General features: G+C 40.4%; 2 protein-coding genes across 2 annotated transcripts in view; both read left to right on the top strand.

Annotated features, from left to right (window-relative positions):
• Positions 1-6625, top strand: part of VDAC1 (voltage dependent anion channel 1) — a 16611-nt gene extending 9986 nt beyond the window's left edge. The window contains exons 5-7 of the mRNA XM_023532008.1: positions 2652-2963; positions 4719-4776; positions 5678-6625. Of these exons, the coding sequence (XP_023387776.1) occupies positions 2652-2963; positions 4719-4776; positions 5678-5769 (462 nt within the window). The 3' untranslated portion in view covers positions 5770-6625. The remainder of the gene's footprint in view (positions 1-2651; positions 2964-4718; positions 4777-5677) is intronic.
• Positions 6626-9376: 2751 nt separating this feature from the next.
• On the top strand, positions 9377-17873 carry CUNH5orf15 (chromosome unknown C5orf15 homolog). Its single transcript, XM_011362304.2, has 3 exons — positions 9377-9556; positions 14336-14865; positions 16400-17873. The coding sequence occupies exons 1-3, from the start codon at positions 9418-9420 to the stop codon at positions 16529-16531; spliced, it is 801 nt and encodes a 266-aa protein (XP_011360606.1). The 5' UTR covers positions 9377-9417; the 3' UTR covers positions 16532-17873.
• Positions 17874-22910: the final 5037 nt, after the last annotated feature.

The raw sequence follows: 22910 nt of genomic DNA, 5'->3' as shown, positions 1-22910 counted from the left end.
TTTCATGATTGTTTTCTAAGCTCCATTTTTAATCACTGTGAAGTGAGTTTGTTGGAATCAGATGAACGAAATGGCCTGCCAGCATCTGTCTGTTTCCCACCTACCCATTTCCTGAAGTGACTTTAGGTTCATTCTAGTCTATGAACAGTAAGTGCTGTCACTGGTACACACAGCATGACCGATCGGTGACAGCAAGGGTGTGATGTCAGTGCAGAGGAGTGTCCCTTTCCTGCAGCTTTATGGACGTTGGCGATCCTTTCAGTTTTAGCTAACAACACGGGGGGAAAAGGTGCCGCTGCCTCTCTTTCTCTGCATGTTGCCTGAGGACCAGCGTGCTGTGCTTCATGGAATGTAGACATGGGATATGGATTAGGAGATGCTTATCTCAGTTAAATGCTGAATGTTTTCTCTGTATTGTGGAGCATTTAAAAGTTTATCAGCTCCTGGACAGTATAGTGAAGGGAAGAGAAAATTGCAGGTTAGGCTAGAGAGAGCCCCTTGTAATCAAACCAGAGAGCTGAAGTAGAGCTGATTTAGGCTCAGGAGAACAGATTTCATCCATAAAATCCCAAAGAGACTCCAGGAACTAACCTGTGGCACAAGTGGGGTATAGCTTTACCAAATTTCCTTCTTTCCACTAGAGGTCACTAAAGAAGTGACTTCTTAAACTTGAAGACAAGTAAATGGTAGTGTCTAAACAAATCACATTTCCATTAATAAATTTTTTGAGGAAATTTCTACAGTTTATAAATTCATATAATATAATAAATGAATATCATTAATAAATTTAGAGTCTTTTAAAACTAAAAAATCACAGGAAAACTGTAGAGCTGGATAGTCTGGTGGTTCCTGTGGGGGGTGAGGAGGGAACGACTGTAAAGGGGTGGCATCAGGAAGTTTGGGGTTGGTGGAATTGTTCTTTATCCCAGGGGTCCCCAATCCCTGGGCCACAGGCTGGTACTGGTCTGTGGCCTGTTAGGAACCGAGCTCCACAGCAGGAAGTGAGCAGCAGGCAAGCAAATGAAGCTTCATCTGTATTTGCGGCTGCTCCCCAGCAGTAGCATCACCGCCTCATCTCCACCTCAGATCATCAGGCATTAGATTCTCTTAGGAGCACTGGTCCCTGGTGCCAAAGAGGTTGGGGACCACTGCTGTATCCTGATTGTGGTGGTCATCACACAAATCTGTACGTGTCATAAAACTCATAGAAATGCACTCCAAAAAAGGGGCAAAAAGGTTATGTAAATTCAAAAAAGTCAAGGTACAAAAAGTCATAGGAAAAATATCACAAGCATAGAAATGTTTTTTAATTTAGAGTTTTGACTGAAATGGAAAGCGCTTCCCTGGTTTGGAGTTGAGAATCGTCACCAATTTAGGAAGGACGATGGTTGTTTGCTGTTTTCCCTCATGTAATCCCGAGCTTCAAGAGTTTTAAGAAGTGGACATGGTTTATTTTGGGAACTGGTATGGAAACAGCTGACACAACTAATCTGGGTTGCCCTGGTGCTCGCAGAGGCCCAGATGTATAACAGATGCTTTTTGTGCTTCATATAGATGAATTTGAATGAATTCCCCCTTTTTATGGTTTTGAGAGCTCGGTACAGGGAGACTGTGTTGCTGGTTTTAGAATATATTGAAAGATCTGTTTTTTTTAAAAACACATTTCAGCCCAAGAAAATTTCCTTATTTGAACTATACCAAAGCAACTTAAAGATCTGTTACTTTTGACAAGCTGCTGTTTTGTAGCATGCTCGGAGAAGTCAGGATTCCTGGTGAGTCAGGCGATGCCTTCCTGGAAGTACAATGTTTGGCTGTATTTCAGGCTAAGAATTTAGAGTGTTTTTAATGAGTATCTACTTTAGGGAGAGTGTACTGGTGAGAAGCAGTTTGCAGTGAAACAGCAGCAATTTGTTTTTGGTTTAGTGAGTTCTAAGCTCTTTGCTGGATTCTAAAGCACATGGGCTCACGTTAACAGTTTCTGACGCCACTTCTCTGAGACACCCAAAGGGATAAGGCGGAACTTTGACATCGTTTTTTATGTTGAAAATATCAGGGAGGAGTGGGTCCATTCCCAGAGGCTGGAGTCACTGTGGTGTGCCCGGAAGGGAGGAAGGAGTTTGGCCAGCAGGGTTTCATTCCATTTTGAAAGGCGGAAACGTTCTGTAATATAGCAAGTAGCTCTTTTTAAAATCCCACCAGGACTGTAGATGTTGCTGCACGGCCCCGACTGTATGTACAGGTGGGCGATCTGAATTATAGGGTAAGCTCTTTTGCAATTACTTCTTCTCCAAGGGGCTCGGTCGACTCTGTCTCTGTCCCCCCAGCAGTGGCTGTGGCTGGTGGTGCGAAGGGCTCTAGCTGCTTTGTGGCACAGCCTTTCTTGCCATTTCTGGCTGTGTTCTCATTTGCTTCCCCTCCCTTACTATTTTTATGTTAGAAGCATGCATAAAAGTAATAATATTAGCAGCAGAAGAAAGAAATCACTCAGAATCCAGAGTCCCAGTGCCCTCATTGCTGCATCTATTTTAAAGAATATTTTGGAAGCGAACTTCAAGTTCCATGCAGCCCGAGTAGTTGACTGAGCTGCCTTGGGTGTTCCCAGTGATGGTTGAATAGCCTTCCCTTCTTCCTCTGAACATTTCTGACTCTGGTGTCGGTCTCATCGGATCAGGCTTCCTGTAATTTGGTGCCTGCTTTGTGATCAGTCCAGTCCATTTACAACATCCCTGCCCTCTGTCAGACTTGGGCAGCCCTGCCCCACTCCAGCCAGCCTTCCTGGGTGGCTTGACATCTCTGCTGTGCTTGTTTGCAGAAATGATGGGACAGAGTTTGGTGGCTCCATTTATCAGAAGGTGAACAAGAAGTTGGAGACCGCTGTTAACCTCGCCTGGACGGCAGGGAATAGTAACACTCGCTTCGGAATAGCAGCCAAGTATCAGATCGACCCTGACGCCTGCTTCTCGGTAGGTACCTGTGGAATCGTGCATCACCTGACCCTTTGGTCAGAATCCTTCCAGATTGTTGGAGTTCCATGCTTTGACTAGAGATTTTCTAGCAAAATGAGCAAAAGAGTTCAAAATGAGTAAAATGATAATGATAATAGTACTTACTCTGGGTGCCATGCCCATTCCATGTGGATTACTGTGTTAAAGTTTTACATAATCCATTTGAAGTCGGTGCCTCTTTTTCTTTGTAAAGGCTCATTCCATTTCTCTTATCACACAAATAGGAACTGGAAGCTTAGAGAAGTTGAGTAACTTGCCCAAGGGCAGACATTTGGTAAAGTGCTGGTGCCTGGATTTGACCCAGATTAGCTCGCTGTAGCACCTCCTTCTCGAACTGGTCCCTGTTCCATGCTGCAGACTGTAAAGGGGGTTTCCTCGAACCCTAAGGTTTTAGGTGTTCATTCCCCCCGCGCCCGCCGGCCCCCCCCCCCAATTTTTCATTCTTTTACCTGGCTCCTGTATTGCATGTTAAGAAAACAGGCCCTGGCATCAGGCAGTTGGCATCTTTTCTTGTAGACTCGGTAGCATCGCTCATGGACCCTTGGACTGCCGCACAGTTTTTGTATTAAATCCTGTCGAGCTCAGTCTCTGATGTCTCAGGGCACTGCCGGCGGCATCTCTTTTGAGGTGGAATGAGGAAATCTCATGTTGCAGAACAGTTTCTGGGCTGGTTTGCGTAATTTACGGGCAGCCCATTTTAAGTCTCCTGAAATAGGAACTGAGTTTGGCTCCTTTAATGTTAGGCATGTAAAAACAAAGGGAAAGGGGCCTCATCATTTGGATGGGGTGAGCCAGAAGGAACAGCTAGACGGGGTGCCGACTGGCGGAAGGTCTTCCTTCCCCCGGCTCTCCTTTTTCTGATGGGAGATGTCAGGTCTGAAAATAGCATCCGAGCAGGAAAGCATGCAGCTTGGCAGCCCTGCTTTCCCCAGGACTCGGTGTTCTTATGGCTTGAGCTTGCTCTCCTGACCCCTCCTTATTTCACCAGAAAGGGGTCAGGGAGAGTCCCAGGTTGCCCTTCGACTCAGATAGAAGAAAGAGGGTAAAACGATTATGCACTCAACTGCTTTATTGAACTTAACTATTAATCAACATTCACTAAGTGCTGAAAATTAAGTGATTGGCTAGATCACTTAATTTTAGTGCTCCAGTATACATTTTAAATTTTGTCTTGTCCTGAACTTTCTTCACGTCAATGTAATTTTTGCTTCTCTTTCTCATGAAGAGAAAATTCTAACAGTGTTCTGCCTTTGGGAAAAAAAAAAAAAGCCTTAAAACCCCGTCTGACATTTGCTCTGTTTTTCCCTTTTCTCAACAAACAGATCTTCAAGGAATCTTCCATGCAAGGAAGGCTTTTCTCTCTCTGGCCATAAATGAAAGTGTCTTTACCCATTATGACTTAAATACAGACCTACTCAGTATAAATGAAATTTCGGGGGAAAAAATAAATGATACCTGTGAGAATCAGATATAATTAATAACTTCCATTTAATTGAAAATTATGTTGACTCTTTGAGTTTCCCCTCTGAGACCAAGCTCCCAACTTTGATATATTTCGTATTGAATTTAATGAATCCCATAACAAAGTGGTCATGAAAAAAGAGAATTTGATTCTGAAGTCGAGTTGCTTGATTAAAAAGCTCTCATTCATTTTGGAGATGGAAGCGTCAAGTACTAAACATTTTTGTTCTGTCTTCTCTTTTCCTTGGCTAGGCTAAAGTGAACAACTCCAGCCTCATAGGCTTAGGATACACTCAGACCCTAAAGCCAGGTATGTGCTCGTTGTGTGTGAAATTTGTTCTTTGTCTTAAAAAAAGTGGTGCTGCTTTCCTGCTTTGCGTTATTGCTTTTAAAATACCTATTAGTACATTGTAAATGAATGTCTATAAAGTTTTATAATGGAATGTTTATAAAGGAGCATAGAATCATTATAAAACATTTGGAGAATAGAAGTAGTAAGTAGGAGAGAAAAAGACCAAGACTAACACCGTTATAATTTTGTTTATTTTCTTCCATCCTTTTTTCCCCTGCAGTGTACATAATGCTTGAAACTAATTTCCAACAGGTTCTTAAAATTAGCCCATAAGTCATCCCAAAGGCAAAACTGGTTTGCGGGCTTCCCCCGCACAGTTGGCTAGGCTAGTCCCTGTAGGTTAGAGCCGTAGGAGATTATGTCACTTTGGGGTTATTTTGGACAAGTTGGGCCTTTGAACCCTGAAAATCTAAGATTACATGATGTCAGAATTAAGCTACTCTAGGGGAAATATCAGTTAGGTGTGTACTTGTGTTTGTGTGTGTGTGTATGTGAGTGTAAGACCTTGGCGTCTGATTCATAATTGGGGTTTCACTTCAAGGTGCTATTGCTGAAGGAGCTAGCTGCATGGTGTCAAGGATAGAGAGATTAATTGTAGCAGGGGACAATGAGGGGAAAAAGGAAAGTAGAGTCCATAGAATAGATATGAGTAGGAATAATACAGATTGTTCATGAGCTTGTTCTAGGTTACCTATTAGTCAGATGGTGTTAATGGGTTCTGAGTTCGATGTGGTTTTGCCAGTGTGCTCCAGCGTCCCTCCTTGTGTCAACTTTTCTTCCCACTTTATGTGTTAACCTTTCTTCTCTTTTCTTTCCTCCACCCCTCCCCCTTTCCTCTTCCTGATTTTCCCCATGGAAGGTATCAAACTGACACTGTCAGCTCTGCTGGATGGCAAGAATGTCAACGCTGGTGGCCACAAGCTTGGTCTAGGACTGGAATTTCAAGCATAAACGAATACTGTACAATCGTTTAATTTTAAACTATTTTGCAGCATAGCTACCTTCAGAATTTAGTGTACCTTTTAATGTTGTATGTCTGGGATGCAAGTGTTGCTAAATATCATGTTAGACCTCTGGGTTAAAGATGATTCAGCTTTAAGGTGTTACCCTTTCAGAGGTACAGAAGAAACCCAATTCCAAAAAGGTCCTCTCAGCTGTAGACTTGGGGGGAACTTGGCAGCCCCTCTAGACATGTCAGGTTTCTTTTTTATCTAGAAACGGCTGCAAGTGGAAGCTGATGATTTGTAAGCACTTTGTAAATTTGTATTGCTTAAATGAATGAAATTGTGACTCCCTGAAATTGAACCTTGATTTCCTACCCTATTCGAGAGAGGCTCACTGTTTGATGGTGTGTACAAACTCATCTGAAGGGACTTTTTTAGACAGAGCTTCATGACCTGTTTCCACCCCAGTCTATCACCTCTTTTACACCAAAAGTAGTCTGCAGGGCGTGGTAGTTGTTTCTTTTGTGCCATTTTGGGGTGGAGAAGGTGGATGTGATGAAGCCAATAATTCAGGACTTAATTCCCTCTCATGTTGTGGTGTTTTGCCCTTGCACCAGAGTATGAAATAGCTTCTAAGAGCCCCAGCTGCAAGCTGGGAAGAGTCTCTGTGACTGTAATCACATGGTGACAACACTCAGAACCTAAATTAGACTTCTGTTGTATTCTCGCCACTCAGTTTATTTTTTAGCAGTTTAATGGGTACATTTTAGAGTCTTCCATTTTGTGTGGAATTAGATCCTCCCTTTCAAATGCTGTAATTAACATCACTTAAAATAAAACTTGAATAAAATATTGAAACTTCATCCTTCTGTCGTCTTTATTAATAAAAGTGTAAATAAACAGCTTTTTTTGGTCTTATTCTTTTGCCCCTTGCTCTGTGTGTGTGAGTGTGAGATATTTTTAGTTTTCTATTGCTTCATAACAAATCACTACAAATTTAGTGGCTTAAAACAACTCATTTATTTATTTCACTGCTCCGTAGGTCAGAAGTCCAAGTATAGTGTGGCTGGGCTCCCTGTTAAGGTTCTCATAATGCTGAAATTAGGATGTCAGCCAGACTGTGTTCTCATCCAGAGTTTGAGGTCCTCTTCCAGGGTCACAGGGTTATGGCAGAATTTAGTTCCTTTGGTTGTAGGACAGTGATCCCTATTTCCTTGCTGGCCATCAGCCAGGGGCCACTCTCAGCAAATGGAGCCACCTACATTCCTTGCTGTGTGATCCCCTCCATCTTCAAAGCTGGAACAGAAAAACTCTCACTGTCAAATCCCTCTCGCACTTCAAATCTCCAGGAAGAGCTCCTGGAGATTTTTTTATTTTCAAATATTTTCTTTTTTCTTTTTATTGAGATTACTCACATAGAACGTACTAGTTGCATGTGTACAACATAATGATTTCATATTTGTGTACACTGAGTCAGTCACAATAAATCTAGTTAACATTTATCACCAGTTACAATTTTTTTCTTGTGATAACTTTTACGATCTATTCCCTTAGCAACTTTCAAATATACAACAGTATCGTTAATTATAGTCACCATACTGTATATTACATGCCCATAACTTATAATTGCCCAACCCTTTCCGGGACTCACCTGATTAGGTCAGGCACACTGTGCCATAAAATCAACTGTGCCATATCACATAATATCCCATCATATTCACAGGTCCCTCTCACACTCAAGGGCTGGGGATCATAAAGCATGTGTCACTGGGGGTGGTTTTAGAATTCTGCCATATATTTTAAAAAATAACTTGAAGAAATTTCAAACATTTACAAAATAGGATAGTAAACGATATACATTATCCAAGTTTAACATAATATTTTTTTCTATTCAATGATATATACATTTTAAGGTAGAATTCCTTTTTATGGATGTTTGAAAGTGATAATTTCAAACAGGTATCAGATTTACTTCTAGCATTTTGTGTAACTCATCACTCTAAACCTGCTGGCTTCAAGTATTTGTCATACTGTCTTCATCAGGTTTATAAGGACATGCAGCTATTTCAGAGTGAATTTTGTTGAATTTATGCAGAGATTTTTACGTATAATGAATATTGGGTACATCCAGATATCAGGTACAGTATTGGTATTTCAAAATGTACAAAGGGCCCTGAGTATGAGGGAATATTTCCCTCCCCATTTACATATTAAGTACCTGCCCGTTGTATGCAGCATGTGGGAATATCGTGCAAAATGCCTTGAGTTCATATCTCACTAGTAAGAGAACTGAAACAACCTGGTATGGGGATAAAGGAACAAAGTGAACAAAGAAGAGGACTGAAAGAGTGTTTATTACAAACAAACAAACAAACAAAAAAGCCAGTTTAAGTCAATCTCCCAACAGGCAGGAGCCAGAATTGAGAGGCTCATCCATTAAACTGAGTGGCAGTTTCTGTACTCAGAGAAGGGAGAGCTCCAGGGAACTTGGGAAGACTGTCGTACCCTGGCTATCCTGAAAGTTTTGCAGCAAGGGCACCATTCAGTTTGTTTGGGCTTGCGGTGGATTTAGAGAAATGAACAGATGAATGACCTCTCAGTTTTCTTAACAACGTAGAGCTTGTGTGTTTCTGAGCTGTCACCAAGGCCAGATAAACCTTAAGGGAAATTAGATTCAGGAGAACACAGGCCCTTCTCTTTTCAGAGGCAGCTCAGCTGTGTCTGGGGGATAGTGGCAATATTCTGAGGGAATCATGGAAACCAGAAAGGTGAAGCTGTGGGTGTAATAAATGTCTTGCTTTGTGACACACTGATTTTCCTGCAGATTGATCAAATGGAACTTTTTTTTTATCTGAAGCCTATAGATGTAAGTAAACATTCACAGAACATTCAGACCAAAGCATTGTGCCAGAGCCTTAAAGGAACTCCCTAGAAATTTCTAAATTTGCATTTTCATATACTGGGGATTTGGTTTTAAGTTACAAAATTTAAAAAGCAATAGAAGCTTATTGCAGGAAATGTGGAAGCTGTTTGCACCTCTCTATTTCCTAGCCTGCTTTTTGGCTTTTCCTCCATAAGACTTTTTTCATTGTATATAGTGTATAGTTTACACTACACTCTCTCTCCCAAGAAAATAAATTCCACAAAGGTAGAGGTTCGTTTTGTTCACTGCTATATACTGAAATATGGAGAGGTGCTAAATGTTTAATAAATGATTGTGGGGAAATATACAAAAAACACCTATAATTCCACCACTAGATATGGCCACTGTTAACATTTGTGTTTCCTTCGCCTTTGGAGGCGGGGCAGTTACTTCCTCTTAGAGATTAGTCCATCACAGTTCGCTCTTCCTTTGAAAAATGTTTTAAATCACTTCTATTAGTTGCATGGTATCCCATCACGTGGGAGGCAGGGAAAGGCTCACTCTGACCCTCTTCAAACCCTACACATTACATCTTTAACCCGCAGCGGAGTTGGGAGAGACTCCCTTTGCCGCAACTTTCACTACCCTTCTTATTCCCCTTTCCAGGGTCCTGGGCCAGGCTGCTACGTCATCACGCTGGGACGTAGGGGCCTAGGGCCGTGATGCCTTACGCAGGGTCTGACGTCATGACGTAGAGCCTAGCAACAGCGCAGGCTCCCGGCCAAGTCCGTTATGGCCGCTGTCGCCCAAAGGAGGATGAGTGGGGCTGTGCAAGCGAAGCTGCCGCCCAAGCTGGGCATCCAGGTCCCCGGAGGTTTGGCGCGGCCGCTGGTCCTGGTGCTTCTGCTTGTGTCCGCCACCATGTCCAGTGGTAAAGGGGGCGTGGGCGCGGGAAGACAGAGAGGGCCTGGGCGCGGGCCGGGAGACAGGCAGGGTTGGGGAAAGGGCGCTTCCGAGTATTTGGAACAGAAGGCGATGGCTAGATGGGGCAGGGTCTCAACGGGCCCGAGGAGGGAGAGCAGACTATCTGAGGAGGTCTGAGGAGGTCTAAGGAGGTGGGGTCTCTAAGAGGTCTGAGAAGTGAGGTTGAGGGATACGGGACCCCCAGGGAGCAGGGAGCGGAGCGTGTAGATGGGCGGGGAGGGAGGAGTGGTGCTGTTGTCTCCAGTCCCGAAGAGTGAGTTGCCACAGAGAATGGCGGTGGAGGAATCTCCAGAATTTCTTGGAGTCGGTAGATTGGAGGGTCTAGAAGAGGGGGAGGAGGAGACAGGTGTTGAGAGTATGGCGGAGGTTGGGAGGTGTGGCGTCTAGAAAGGATCAAGGTTTGGGGTCTAGCAGGGCCAAAGCAGGATCGTGAGGTCAGTGGTAAAGACCAAGGTGGCCAGGGGCAGTGACGGGACTGAGCTGATGGAATATTTCGGAGAGCGAAAGTGAAGGAGAAAGAGCTTCGAGTGACTGGTGCATCTCTGAGGTCTGGGAAGTTTTGGTGCTTGGTAAAGAGCCATAATACCGGGGTGCTGGGCTCCGGAAGGGCTTGGGAAGAGGAGAGGGGTTCCAGGTCAAGGGAGACTCTTTGTAAAAATGGCTCCTCTTCCCGGTGTCTTTGGTTAACTGGACAACACTGCTTCCTTTTGATGGATCCATAGGATTGAAGTATTTTTTTTTAAAATTAAATTTAAACTTTTTTTTTTTATTGAGGTTTTTTTTTTTTTATCGAGGTACAAGCTAATATAACGTTAGTTTCAGGTGTACAACATAATGATTGGATATTTGTGTGCATTGCGAACTGGACTCAATTTAAGTCTACTTACCATACGTCCTCATACATAGTTACAATTTTTTTTTGATCTTTTAATGAGAACTTTTAAGATTTACTCTCTTTAACAACTTTCAGATATGCAATACATTAACTATAGTCACCATGCTGTACATTATATCCCCATGGCTTATTTATTTTATAACTGGAAGTTTGACTCCCTTTATGCCCTGCCCCCCAGCCACCGATCTATTCTCTGAATCTATGAGCTTGGCCTTTTTTATTTGTTTGTCTTGTTTTGATTTTTTAAAAGATTCCACATATAAGTGAAATCATATGGTATTTGTCTTTGACTAATATAGCATTATGCCCTCAAAATCCATCCATGTTGTTGCAAAGGGTTAAGATTCTCTTCCTTTTTTATGGCTGAGTAATATTCCGTGTATGTATATCTCACCTCTTATTCATTCACCCATCAATGGGCACTTAGGTTGTTTCTATATCTTGACTACTATATATAATGCTGAACGATTAAGTATTTCTTAGAAGTGTTACATTATGAATTAAGATATTGAAAGCTTCATTGAGAAATGAGGAAATCTGTAAACCAAGACCTGAGACTTAAGGGAAGCAAATAAGCACTTATAATGATTAGGCAGTGTTTTGTTTAGTAGTTCCTTTTTTCTTTCAGGCCAAGACACAATCCCACTTTTCTCCCTAAATCTTTTTTGAGTTTTCAGATGAAAAACAGTGTGAAAGGAACAGTGTTCTCTTATTTGCCGACAGGGGCTGTCTAGCCATGCAGTCCTGTACTAAAGTGCTGTGGTTATGTACTCAAGTTTTCCCTGCAGCACTGAGGGCAGGGTAATGGCTCACCCTCCCAGAAGTCTGTGGGGGAAGGACTGTGGTCCGTTTTCCCAAGGCCCTTTCATCATTAGTAAAATATAATTTTTTCCCTGGCTGATGCAGATATGCTTGTTCCTAAAGTATTTAAGTAACATGATTGTTTTGGTCATTTAATTATCTAAGGAAAACCTGACATTTGGACATTTATTTTTCTTATTGGGTTTTAGTTGTGTTTAGTGGGAGGAATAGAGAAAAATATATCTGCTCCATCTTCCTGGAAGCCAAAGTCAAAATTCGTATTGAACATGTTAATTTGAATGTCAGACATCTAAGAGGAGATTTCAGGTAGGCAGTTGGATTTATGAGTCTAGAGTTCTGATAGTTCATGGAAGTTCTCTTTTTTAATAATATTTTTTATTTTTCAATTACAGTTGGTATACAATATTATATTAGTTTCAGGCGTATGTAAGTTCTCTTCTGATGACTTCATTTTTCTCAGAGAAGTTAGAAAGTGATGTCCTCAATTGAAAATGAGGACAACAGAGAAGGCTTTGGATGTTTGGGGACAGAGGAAAATGTGGATGATCTCCTAAGGGAGAAGGAAAGTGAGTGGACTAGAGAAATATGGTATAGTTGCAACAGCATTACATGTACACTTGAATTTTTGGCATTGAATTTAAATTACATAAGAATAGTGGCACGGTTGTGTATTATTTCCAGTCATGCTTGGTGCTGATGGGGAGTAGTCAGAGAGTTTGTTTAACTGCGGATGTTGCCTCACCAAGTAAGTGGGACAAAATGAGCAAGGGGGAAGGGAATTGAAGGTGTTTGAAGAGAGTGATAATGGCTGATTACAGAATTGAATCTGGGTAAAGAGAGAAGAAAGCGTGTTGGGCAGGGGTGGGGTGGTGTCCATGAAGGACTGAAAAGGTGGTAGGATCAGAGAATTGTAGGTCCTGATGGATTCAGAATACCTGGGAATGAATTAGAACGATAGAAGTTCATGTCAGCGAGTGGGATGCATGAGATTGAGATTATGGAAGAGCTGTGATGATAGATAATGACTGTAGGAGTGAGAGATTAGGGGAGGGAGGAGGGCTGGCTCATCAGAAGAGGTCAAGGATTTTGAAATCAAGATAGGAGTGCTTGGGTCGAGTTAACTCCAGCTAGGGGTTAAACTCATGGAGAACTGGGTACCGTGCCCGGGACTTGGTGGAAAAGGTTAGTGGGTGATAGTTGTTGACAGAAGAACAAGGCTGGGGACATGCAGGGTGAGGAATGGGGGAATGGTCTGGAAGGGGCTTCACCCCACTCCAGGAGAACAGTTCCCCCTCTTCCAGACACGGTGGTTCAAGGATGTGGGAGAAAAACGCTATTAATGAAAAGGGCTACGGGGAAAGTGTCCTTAAGGGAGATTCAGGCTTCAGTTATAACAAGAAAGTGAAGGATGGAAGAAAGGACTTGCTGATGACGGACTAGATTCCAGAGTTTATAGTGGAGGGGATTCTGGACATGGAGAGGTGTGGCAGATAGGGACAAATTATAATCATTCCCACCCCTGTCTGTGTCCTTTAACTATACATGATTATTCCAAAAGTCAAGTATAGAAAAACAGTTTTTTAAAAAGTCAGGGTTTGTTGGCTCCTAGTTTTAAAATTTTATTTTAAAATATGTTTTTCTGCACTTTGTGAGGAAAATTAAATATATCGGAGAAATCGCAGTTTGTAAATGCCTGAATCATAACTAAGTTGAGGTGATAAATATAAATTTTTTTAAAAAGAAATTCTGATTAATAGTTTTCTGAACAATGTTCTGTTGTATTCCCTGCGTCTTTTCTTCCAGCGACGTATTTCAAAGATCCAACTGTTGAAAATGTTTTACGAGAGTTTTACTAATTTACTAAATTTTTTACTCATTTATTTTTTTGAGAGATTCTGTTCAGTCTGTTTGAGACTAGCTATTTTTTCTACATGCAATAGATGTCAACTATGACACAAATCAGAGTGTATTCACATAAATGGAGAGTCGTCTGTTAGATTGTTCATTTGTGTGCGTGCACATGTTTTTGAAAGCCCAGGAATGATGTTTAATCTTACCCCTATAAAATATTTTACTTTACCTTGAGAGACTTTAAAATATTATCTGAGTATTTTTAGATCTCTCATTATAGTTCTTTTTTTAAAGTATAATGGATATTCTTGAAGTTGTTCAACAGATACTACATTAGATTATAAATTAGAAACACTGTTAAATTTTAACAGTATTCCTCTGAACTTTCAGTATATGGAGTTACTTCTGTAAATAATTTAACTTTTACTTTAGTAAAAACCATTCTGGGAATAAGAGCTTGTATGTATTTGTGTCATTCCCATATCTAGATAGCCTTCCCCAATCTTTAAAATAGTCTCGTTCACACTTAGTTTTTAAGTTCCAGTTTCCACTTCCTTTCCTTTAGTTTTCTCTGTCTTCTCCCTAAGAATACTTTTTTCTTTCTTTCTTTTTTTTTATTTGGGAGAGGAGGTTTTCCAGTTCTAGTATCACTTAGCAATTCTGTCTACATTAGCTTCTCTTGAATTTGTTGTGTTAAGTTCAAATTTCATATCTATTTTGTGATCCACTTGAGCTGGGATCAGCCACCTCTCTTTCTGTTGTTGTAGGCTCGGGCTGAGTCTGGCTGGGCAAGGGTTACTGAAGACCAGCCTCTGGGAAATGAAAACAGAGCTGGTGGGTGAGAGCTCTGTATGGACTTCGCTATTGTGCCCTGCAGTCAAACTCCTCTCTTTTTTTTCTTTTGGTGGCAGGCTGGGTAATGCAATAGGTCTTCTTAGCTGCTTTAGTTGTTACTGTCTAGCAAGGCAATTGTTATTTGATGACTAATTGACTAAGAAAGGTAAGTGATTTCAGGCTATTGAGACTTATTAACTAATTCTCAAGAGCAAGATATAGGAATTTAGCAAAGAGAAATGCATAGAGAAAAATTTAGATAAATATGCTTCTTGCTTTGTGGAGATAGTCTTCAGTTTAATGTTCTTTGTTCTCTTATTTTAGATCAATCTCTAGCTGTTTCACCGAGCCAAACTGTACTCAAGCCAGATGTTTCTACTCCAAATATGAGTGCTGTTTTAACTCATGAAAACCAAACCAAACCATCTATTTCCCAGATCAGCACCACTCTCCCTCCCACAACTAGTACAGAGAAAAGTGGAGGGGCATCTGCGGCCCCTCATCTCTCACCTACGACTTCTCTGTCTCGAGAGGAAGTTGTTAACAACGAAGACCCCAGCATGGAGGAGGAGGACCTCCTCACACTGAATAGTTCTCCTTCTACCGCCAAAGACACTCTGGACAATGGAGATTACGGAGAACCGGACTACGACTGGACCACCAACCCCAGGGACGATGAGTCCAGTGAGGCTTTGGAAGAAAATAGGGGCTACCTGGAAATCGAACAGTCAGTGAGATCTTTTAAGACCCCATCCTCAAATATAGAAGAGGAAGATAGCCATTTCTTTTTTCATCTTATTATTTTTGCTTTTTGCATTGCTGTTGTTTACATTACATATCACAACAAAAGGAAGGTAAGTTTGAGATTTTTCAACCCCTCTAGTTCCCTTTTAATACCTCAGTTATATTTATTATTGCTTTAGATGATTCAGAGTTTTTTCTTTAGTGAGGTTTAAATGATGGTAAAATAGCGAGATTTCTAATCAGTTTAGAAATCTGTGGTGTATTTTAACAAATTAACAAATTATGGACAGAATGCTTTAGTATGTGTGCTTCTAAGAAAAGAAATCAAGTTATTTTTTAATGAGCAAAATCAAAATCCAGTGATTAAAAAAAAGATTTATGTCTTAATTGAGCATTGCTAACTTCAGTGAGAATACTTGTGGAGAAAGAGTGTTAATTTAGTACTTTTAATTAATTTAGCATTGAACTTAGTGGTATTTTAAAAACTTTTTCCCAGTTGTGAAAGTATTACATGATTATTTTAGGGAATTCAGAAAACACAGCAAAGTATAGAAAAGACAATGTAAGCTACCACCCAAAGCCAAGCATTATTAACATTTTAGTGTATTTCTGGTCTATCATTATGTACAAAATTCAGACATATCCGTAATAATTTTTAAATGAATTTGATCTCATGTAGAGTTTTGTATCTTGCTTTTTACCTAGCAAATCACAAGCATTTCCCATTATCATTATTATTCTTTGAAAACATGATTTAATAGCTACATAATTTATTTAGCCATTTTCCAGTTGAATGTTTAGCTGGCTTCCAGTTTTGGGTTCAGAAATAATGTTGTGATGATCGTTTCTGTGCTGGAATTGGTCTGTTGCATTCTGTGAGGCAAAGGAGGTGTAAATAGGAGGGGATGGATAATTTAGTGTGAGAGTGCATCTTGGCACTCTTAGTCCCAGAGCTGAATAGTTAAGCTTTTCAAATACTTAAAGGGAGATCAAACACACAATGTCCTTTTTAATACCTACTGCTCAGGAAATCTCAGTTTTGGACTTTATTGTAAATTGCTTAGTGATTCCTGGCAAGCTATCTTTCCTTTGGGGCCTTGATTTTCTCACCAGAGAAATGACAAAACTGGACTGGATAATTTCAAAATACTTTCCGGTTTTGAGAACCAGTAATTTTAAAGTCTGTTTTGTGACTTTAAGTTCGAAAACAAGCAAATGAACAAATCTTTTTGGTTGTTTGATTTAGTGGCCTATCACTAGCTTTGTAAATATTTGTATGTGGACAAAATTTTGAATGCCAAGGATATTCTATCCCAGTGCTTAGTGTTGGGCCATCTCTAGTGTAAACACTTAAAGGATTTGTTAAACAGTAGGTTGGTTCCTGGACTCTACCGCAGTCTACTATCTCATCTCTGAAGACAGAGCCCAGGAATCAGTCTTCAATAAGCACTCCATGTACATTATAATTTGAAAATCACTGTCTAGCTTTGTTTGTTTATAAGATGGAAAACAAAATAGCCCTTTTGTTGTTGATATTTTACTTTTTGTATTTGGGAACCGAAGCGAGAGAGAGAACACTTGTTATAAAAACTTTTAACGTCTCTTCCATTTTCTTTTTTGTACCTCTATTTCGTTTTATTTCAGATTTTCCTTCTGGTTCAAAGCAGGAAATGGCGTGATGGTCTTTGTTCCAAAACAGTGGAATATCATCGTCTAGACCAGAATGTTAATGAGGCAATGCCTTCTCTGAAGATTACCAATGATTATATTTTTTAAAGTACTGTGATTTGAGTTTGCTTATTATGTAATTTTATTTGCTTGACTTTTTATATGATACTGTGCAGATGTTTGCCATAGGCTGTAGGTATTAAATGAGAGGGGGGTCTCTCTTTACTTTGCCTTGGTGCTTTGGAAATTAAATGTCACAAACAAGGAGTATGTAATTTTTTATCTACACTTTTAGAGGTGAATTCAATCAGGTGTCCAAAATGTGGAGCTAAACATTGTTAGTTTTTATTGTTTCAGATTTCTTCATTGTACTTCTGGAAGGATAGGTAATGCTACTTTTAAAAGATCCCAAACTTGTAACTACATTCTAACATATATGGTAGTGCTGCTGACTCAGATTCTCTTTCTGCCATCCAAATAACTTTTTTTTAAGGACACATTTCTTTGTGCTCCCAAACTATAATCTACAAGGATGTATGTAATAAAACTTTGCATATAAATAACATTTTTCTCTCCAGGAAAAGTTGCTTTGGATATTTTTGGATAATTTAAACATAATTTAAGATAATGACGTTACTCAATCTGACCACAGTTTTAGGTTAATTAATAAATGTATCTAGAAATTCTGGCAATAGAGACTCTGCAGTTCACTGTGGGCATAGTTAAAATGTTATAGCAATACCATTTTTTGGTTTGAATTATTGAATTAAATTTAGAGGTAGAAATTGTGGTAAAATATTAAATACATGTACAATTGCTTTTAGTTAGCAATTGATAGCATGGGTTCCTCCAAGCTTTTGAGCAAGGGGCAGAGTTTAAAATTATATCAGATTTTTTCACTTTGTTTATTCTTTTATAGTAACTTTGAATAAATTTTAGTGGCCATTGTCACTCAAGTAATATTATATCTAGATCTTTCAAATTAAAATACCTGAATGAAGTTGTATACATAGAGGATATATGTGGACATTGACTTTTTCTCTTCTTGTACTCGTTTTCTTTTTTTAACAGCAACTGGAAATTATTTTCTGTATTTCATTTTAGCCTGTCTATCGTAAAGAATCGATCATTGTGTAAATATGTGATTTGAACTGTGATTGACTTACAAGTGTCACTGCAATTTTTTAGAAAACATAACCCCTAATATATGTTAAACACCCACTCACAAGGCCTGGGTGAGCGAGTGGGCATGTGCTTTGCTTAGAGAGGAAAGAAACAGGAGGGCAGTCCATCATTTCTCTCAAGTGGACAATTTACTGTCCTAATAAGGAGGGGGAGCACAACGGAAGTACACCTGAACTGTTTTATCGTAGTAATTTTTTTCATATCTGAAATTGTATTATTTAATATTTTAAATAAGATTTTAAAAAATAAATGGCAGAAATATCAATCTATGATTTTATATGTGTGTTTCATTTTAATTTGGGTGCTGACAGACTGTTAGTGGTGGGAGGAAGCTAAACTGACTAGCTCACTTTTGTTCCTTTTAGCTGTAGAACTCTATGAATTCTACTTATTTTCTAAATCTTACTTTAGGTGTGGCTTACCGAATTTGAAAACTGTAGCAAAGTAGGATTGCAAAGAAAAGTAAAGCAGCTAAATCAGTGTGTGCTCTGTAAGCACCCCGGCTCCCTGTTGAAGGCTCCCCTGTTGAAGGCTCCCCTCTCCAGGAAGATCGTCCCCCTAGTGCATCTAGGGTTCTTGGGCGCTTCCTGATGGCACGGTATTTACTATTCAAGTGCTGAAATCAAGTAGCCTCTGACCTCTAGAAATCAGATCATACATTGATTAAAAATGCTCCCAGAGTCTTAACAGAGGCACCTGAGCTGTTGGTCTGTAAATATGTAATTTAGACATTTACACGTATAGTATAATTTTTAAGTGAATTTGATCTCATATAGAGTTTTGTGTCTTGCTTTTCACCTAATGAATCATGAGCATTTTCCATATTGTTAGTATTCTTTGAAAACATTTAATAGCTACCTGACTTATTTAGCTATTTTCCTGTTGAATGTTTAGATGGTTTCTAATTTTGGGTTCAGAAACAACATTGTGATGATCATTTCTGCATCTTACCTGCAATGGAACATTTTGCAACTTGTGAGGCAGACAGAAACACATTTAGAATTTGTGCAGGCAAGTGTGTCCTGACTGGGGTTTTGACTTGAGGTGTGAACTCATGAGAGTGAGTGCAGCTCTTTTGTAGAATGTGTGCGAGAGGCCGCCCTCTCCCTAACACCCCTTAGAGTGTAAGCTTGAGAGCAGAGACTGGATCTGACCGGTCAGAAGTCCCGTATTCAGCACTGCCTGGCACCTACAAGGCCCCTTGAAATGGTTCAGTGAAGTATTTACAAAATCGGATGAGGAAAAAACCAAGACAAATCAGGCTCGCATGGACTCACGTAGTTGGCATACTGTCTAATTCTAACATCCGGGACCTAGAACTACACACAGTGGGGGAGAACCAAGATGTGGTGTGTCAGCTTTATCTAAATGTCCACATTAATTGTGTAAGATCTCACCCTTCCCTCAAATCCCAGGTTCTCATCAGAGCAGCTGCTGCCCAAGAGGCGGCGGGGGCAGAGAAGCTGACTGCGGGCACGGCTGTCAAAGCATTTCAGTTCTCTCTCTGCCTCTCTCTGGCTGATTCCCTTAGGCTTCTCTCAGCCCGGTCTGATGATGCAGCAGTGTGCCTCCCTTCTGGGTTCAGCAGTAAGTAGTGCCATCCTTCCCATCAGAAGTTCAAGAGGTTAAAAGTATTCTGGGAGCCATGTGTCTTCTATGATTTGAGGTCAGTCTGTAGCTGCATTGTGTTCGCCTGTGTTTTTACTTACTTTGACACAGGAGGGGAATTTGTTGGGGCTAAGGATTCGTGGTCCATGTTGCACCTACCTGTTGTTCTAGGAAGACAGACCTAGGGAGAAATGGAGGGGAAGGAAGAGTGTGGAGTGAGGTCAAAGCTGAATGACCTTGGTCTGACCTTTGTATCAGCCTCCTACCTCGTAAAATGAGCAATCGCTTAGCTCACAGGTTTGTCAGGAAGCAAAATGGATTTATGTGATTGGACTCTGTGCAATGAGAGGAGTTTCCAACATGTCACTGACCACAGAAGGGCCAGCTTGAGCCTTGGGCCCACTGAGTGAGAGCCCAAAGAAGCTGCCCCCCCAGTCCTGGGGCTGCCTTCCTGGGTCCCCCAGGGCCCCTTTGAGGCACACGGCTTGTCAGAGCTGGCTTAACCTCGAACCCTTTAGGCATGTTCGAGCTGCTAGGTGACAGGTAGGGCTTCCTTGGAGCTTCCTGACCCCATTCTCTGTTCCCGTCCTCATCTCTTTCCTGAAACAAGGCCAAAGGGTCCTTTCCACCATGCTCTGGGCTGTTCCCAAGAACCTTTACCTAGAGGCTGTGGGACTCGGGAGCCCAGACGGAGCTACTTTTAGGCTTGTCAGCATGTCTGAGCCAAGGGAGCTTGTTCCTTTGGGGAGCAAAACTGGAGGAAGGGCTTGGGCGCTGAGGTTCATTTTCAGGTGTCCACATTCTGCCACTACTGCAACATTGCATTAAAAGCAAAACACCTGGGCTCCTTTCACTTCTTTCCCTGTGCTGTGAGGTGGGAATGGCAGTAGGTCAAGGCAGACACTGTCTCTGTGCCCATGGTGCCCACTGACAGGCAGACTGGAAAAAGAAGCAATCACTCCAAAGACTGGATTTCACTTTTGTTTCTTCACGGCAAAGGTAATTTAGACTTATTACAATAGCAGCTAACAGTGTGGGCTTGTGATGGACCAGCTACTCACTGTTCCGTGTGCCCATCAGCCCAATATAGATGGTCCCTAACTTAAGATATATATATATATATATATTTTTTTTTTGGTAGAGAATGTGGGCGATGATTAATTTAAGATATTTTGACTTATGATTTTTTAACATTATGATGGTGTAAAAGCGATACAAATTGAGTAGTAAACAGACTTCGAATTTTGAATTATGATCTTGGGCTGGGGCAACAAGCTGCAACTCCCAGTCAGCCATGTGATCAGCAGGGTAAAGAACCCTATACTCCACAGTATATTCATTGTGTGAGATGTTTTTGCCCATTGTAGACTCAGGTAAGTGTTCTGAGCACGTTTAAAGTAGGCAAGTTTAAGCTATTGTTGTTCAGTAGGTTAGGTGTATTAAATGCATTTTCCGTTTATGATATTTTCAACATATGATGGGTTTATTGGGACATAACCCCATCATAAGTCAAGGAACATCTGTATTACCCCATTTCACAGATAAGGAAACAGAAGACTTCAGAGGTCATATAGCTGATAAGAGAGAGCTGGGATTTGAATTAAGGTAACGTCTGACTCGAGACTTCTTGTTCTTTATCACTAATTGCCTGTTTTCTAGAAAATGAGCCAGGTACGGAAAAGTAAGAAGAAAAATTAGCCAAAGTTTCTCTCCCCTTAGGCGCTAAACACTGAGCTGTCTCCTCCTTTTTTCCTTTTAAAATTGCTTTTATTATGAATATAACATAACATTGTAGGAAAATACATCAAGGAAACATAGAGCTTAACAAATTATTACAAAGCTAATGATTGCATAGCTATTGCCAGGCAGAGAAATAGAAGTTTGCCAGGCCCCCAAGCTCCCCTTCTCACCACTCTGCTCTTCCCACCTCCACAGGGAGCTATTATTTTGACCTTTATGGCAATCACTACCTTGCTTTTCTTTTTAGATTTACAATCTAGGTATAGATCTCTAAACACTATAATTTAGTAAGTTTTGGACTTTTATACAAATTGAATCATACAGTGTGCATCGTATGTATTCTTTCCTGACTGGCTTCTTTCATTAGGCATTATGATGTGAGATTCATCATGTTAAGTTCAGTGAGTAGCTGTAGCTCATTCATTTTCATTACTGTATGGTATTCTATTGTAAAAGTATACCGCGTTACATTTATCTAGTCTACCGTCGATAGACCTTTGAGTTATTTCCAGTTTCAAACTATTATAGATGATACTGTTAGGAACATTCTTATACATATATATGTCTTTGGGTGCTTGTAGGAGAATTTGCATTTCTGCTGGGTATATACCTAGGAGTGGAATGGCTGGATGTATACTTGAATAGCTAATGCCAAATAATTTTCTCAAGTGATGGAACCAGTTTATACTCCTAGCAGTGTGTGAGAGTTCCTGTTGTTTCACATCCTTGCTGATACTTGGCATTGTTAGTGTTCTTTTTTGTTTATATCAAAATAGAGCAATTTATTCCAGACACTGAATGTGATCTGTTGATTCAAATGAGCTAGGACACACAAGGTAATTCCTTTTTCAGAGTGTCGGGGCAGGGGTGGGGAGGTGGGGGGGGGGGTAGGGGGGTGGGGGCTGGGGCGGCAGTGAGGGGAGAACAGAATAGGGTCGATGTGGATGGGATAGAGTAGGGAAGGTGCTGACATTGAACCACATCCGGATGTATTTCTGACACAGACAATAAAAATTGCAGAATTCAGAAGTTAAACCTCAATGAGTGGCTGAAGGAACATTTCTGCATTTGACAAGAAACATGATTTTTTTTTTTTTAAGTGGAAGAGGTTAAAAAAGAGAAAAATAACCAGGAACAAAGCAGACCCTTACATCTGACAAAGTGCACTTCAGTTGGCTCCATGACCTATTTTTAGAACAAAAGTCAAGTCCTAGGGGTCATGCAGGGCCCCTGCATTTCCCTTTTCCCAGCGTCCCATGTGCAGGATGTGCTCCTGGTCACTTCAAACCCAACTGAAGACTCTGGGAAGGATGCGTGTGTTACCTCTGCTCTCAGAATCAAGGTTAACTTTGGTCACTGAGACTTAAGCATCATTCACGATTTTTTAAGAGCTATAAACAACAGCAGCATTGTTAGTGATCTTAATTTTAGCTAATCTAGTCTATATAATATCACATTGTGAAGTGACTACATTTCCCTGATGATTAATCATATTGATCATTTTTTCATATATTTATTGGACATTTGAATTTGTGTGTGTGTGTGTGTGTGTGTGTGTGTGTGAAGTGCTTGTTCCAGTCCCTTGGTTATTTTTCTGTTGGAGTGTCTGTCTTTTTCTTATTGTGTTGTGGGCGATCTGTCTTCTGAACATGAGCCCTTAGTTGGTTTATATAGGTGATAGATCGCTTCTCTTCCTCTGTGTCTGGCTTGCGTTGGCCCTCTCTTAATGATGTCTTTTGATGAACAGAAGTTCTTAAAGTTTTTTGAGGAGAGTTACCTTTATTGAGGTACACTTTATGTACATAAATTCACAGATTTCAAGTGTTCAGTTCAATCAGCTCTGACAATTGTATGTATTTACATTTTTCAATTACATATTTATAATTTACATATTTAAAATTTTCTATTTACATTTAAAATAATTACTGATAAAGAAGACTTCTGTCATTTTGCT

This window comes from Pteropus vampyrus, unplaced genomic scaffold, assembly GCF_000151845.1.
Source record: "Pteropus vampyrus isolate Shadow unplaced genomic scaffold, Pvam_2.0 Scaffold74, whole genome shotgun sequence".
Taxonomy (NCBI): domain Eukaryota; kingdom Metazoa; phylum Chordata; class Mammalia; order Chiroptera; family Pteropodidae; genus Pteropus; species Pteropus vampyrus.
The sequence above is the reverse complement of the archived record's forward strand: the minus strand, read 5'-3'. Positions and strand labels throughout refer to the sequence as shown.

Coding starts and splice junctions, on each gene's coding strand:
- CUNH5orf15 (XM_011362304.2), top strand. CDS start 9,418: ATGGCCGCTGTCGCCCAAAGGAGGATGAGTGGGGCTGTGCAAGCGAAG. Junction 9,557..14,335: donor GTCCGCCACCATGTCCAGTG/GTAAAGGGGGCG, acceptor CTCTTATTTTAG/ATCAATCTCTAGCTGTTTCA. Junction 14,866..16,399: donor CATATCACAACAAAAGGAAG/GTAAGTTTGAGA, acceptor GTTTTATTTCAG/ATTTTCCTTCTGGTTCAAAG.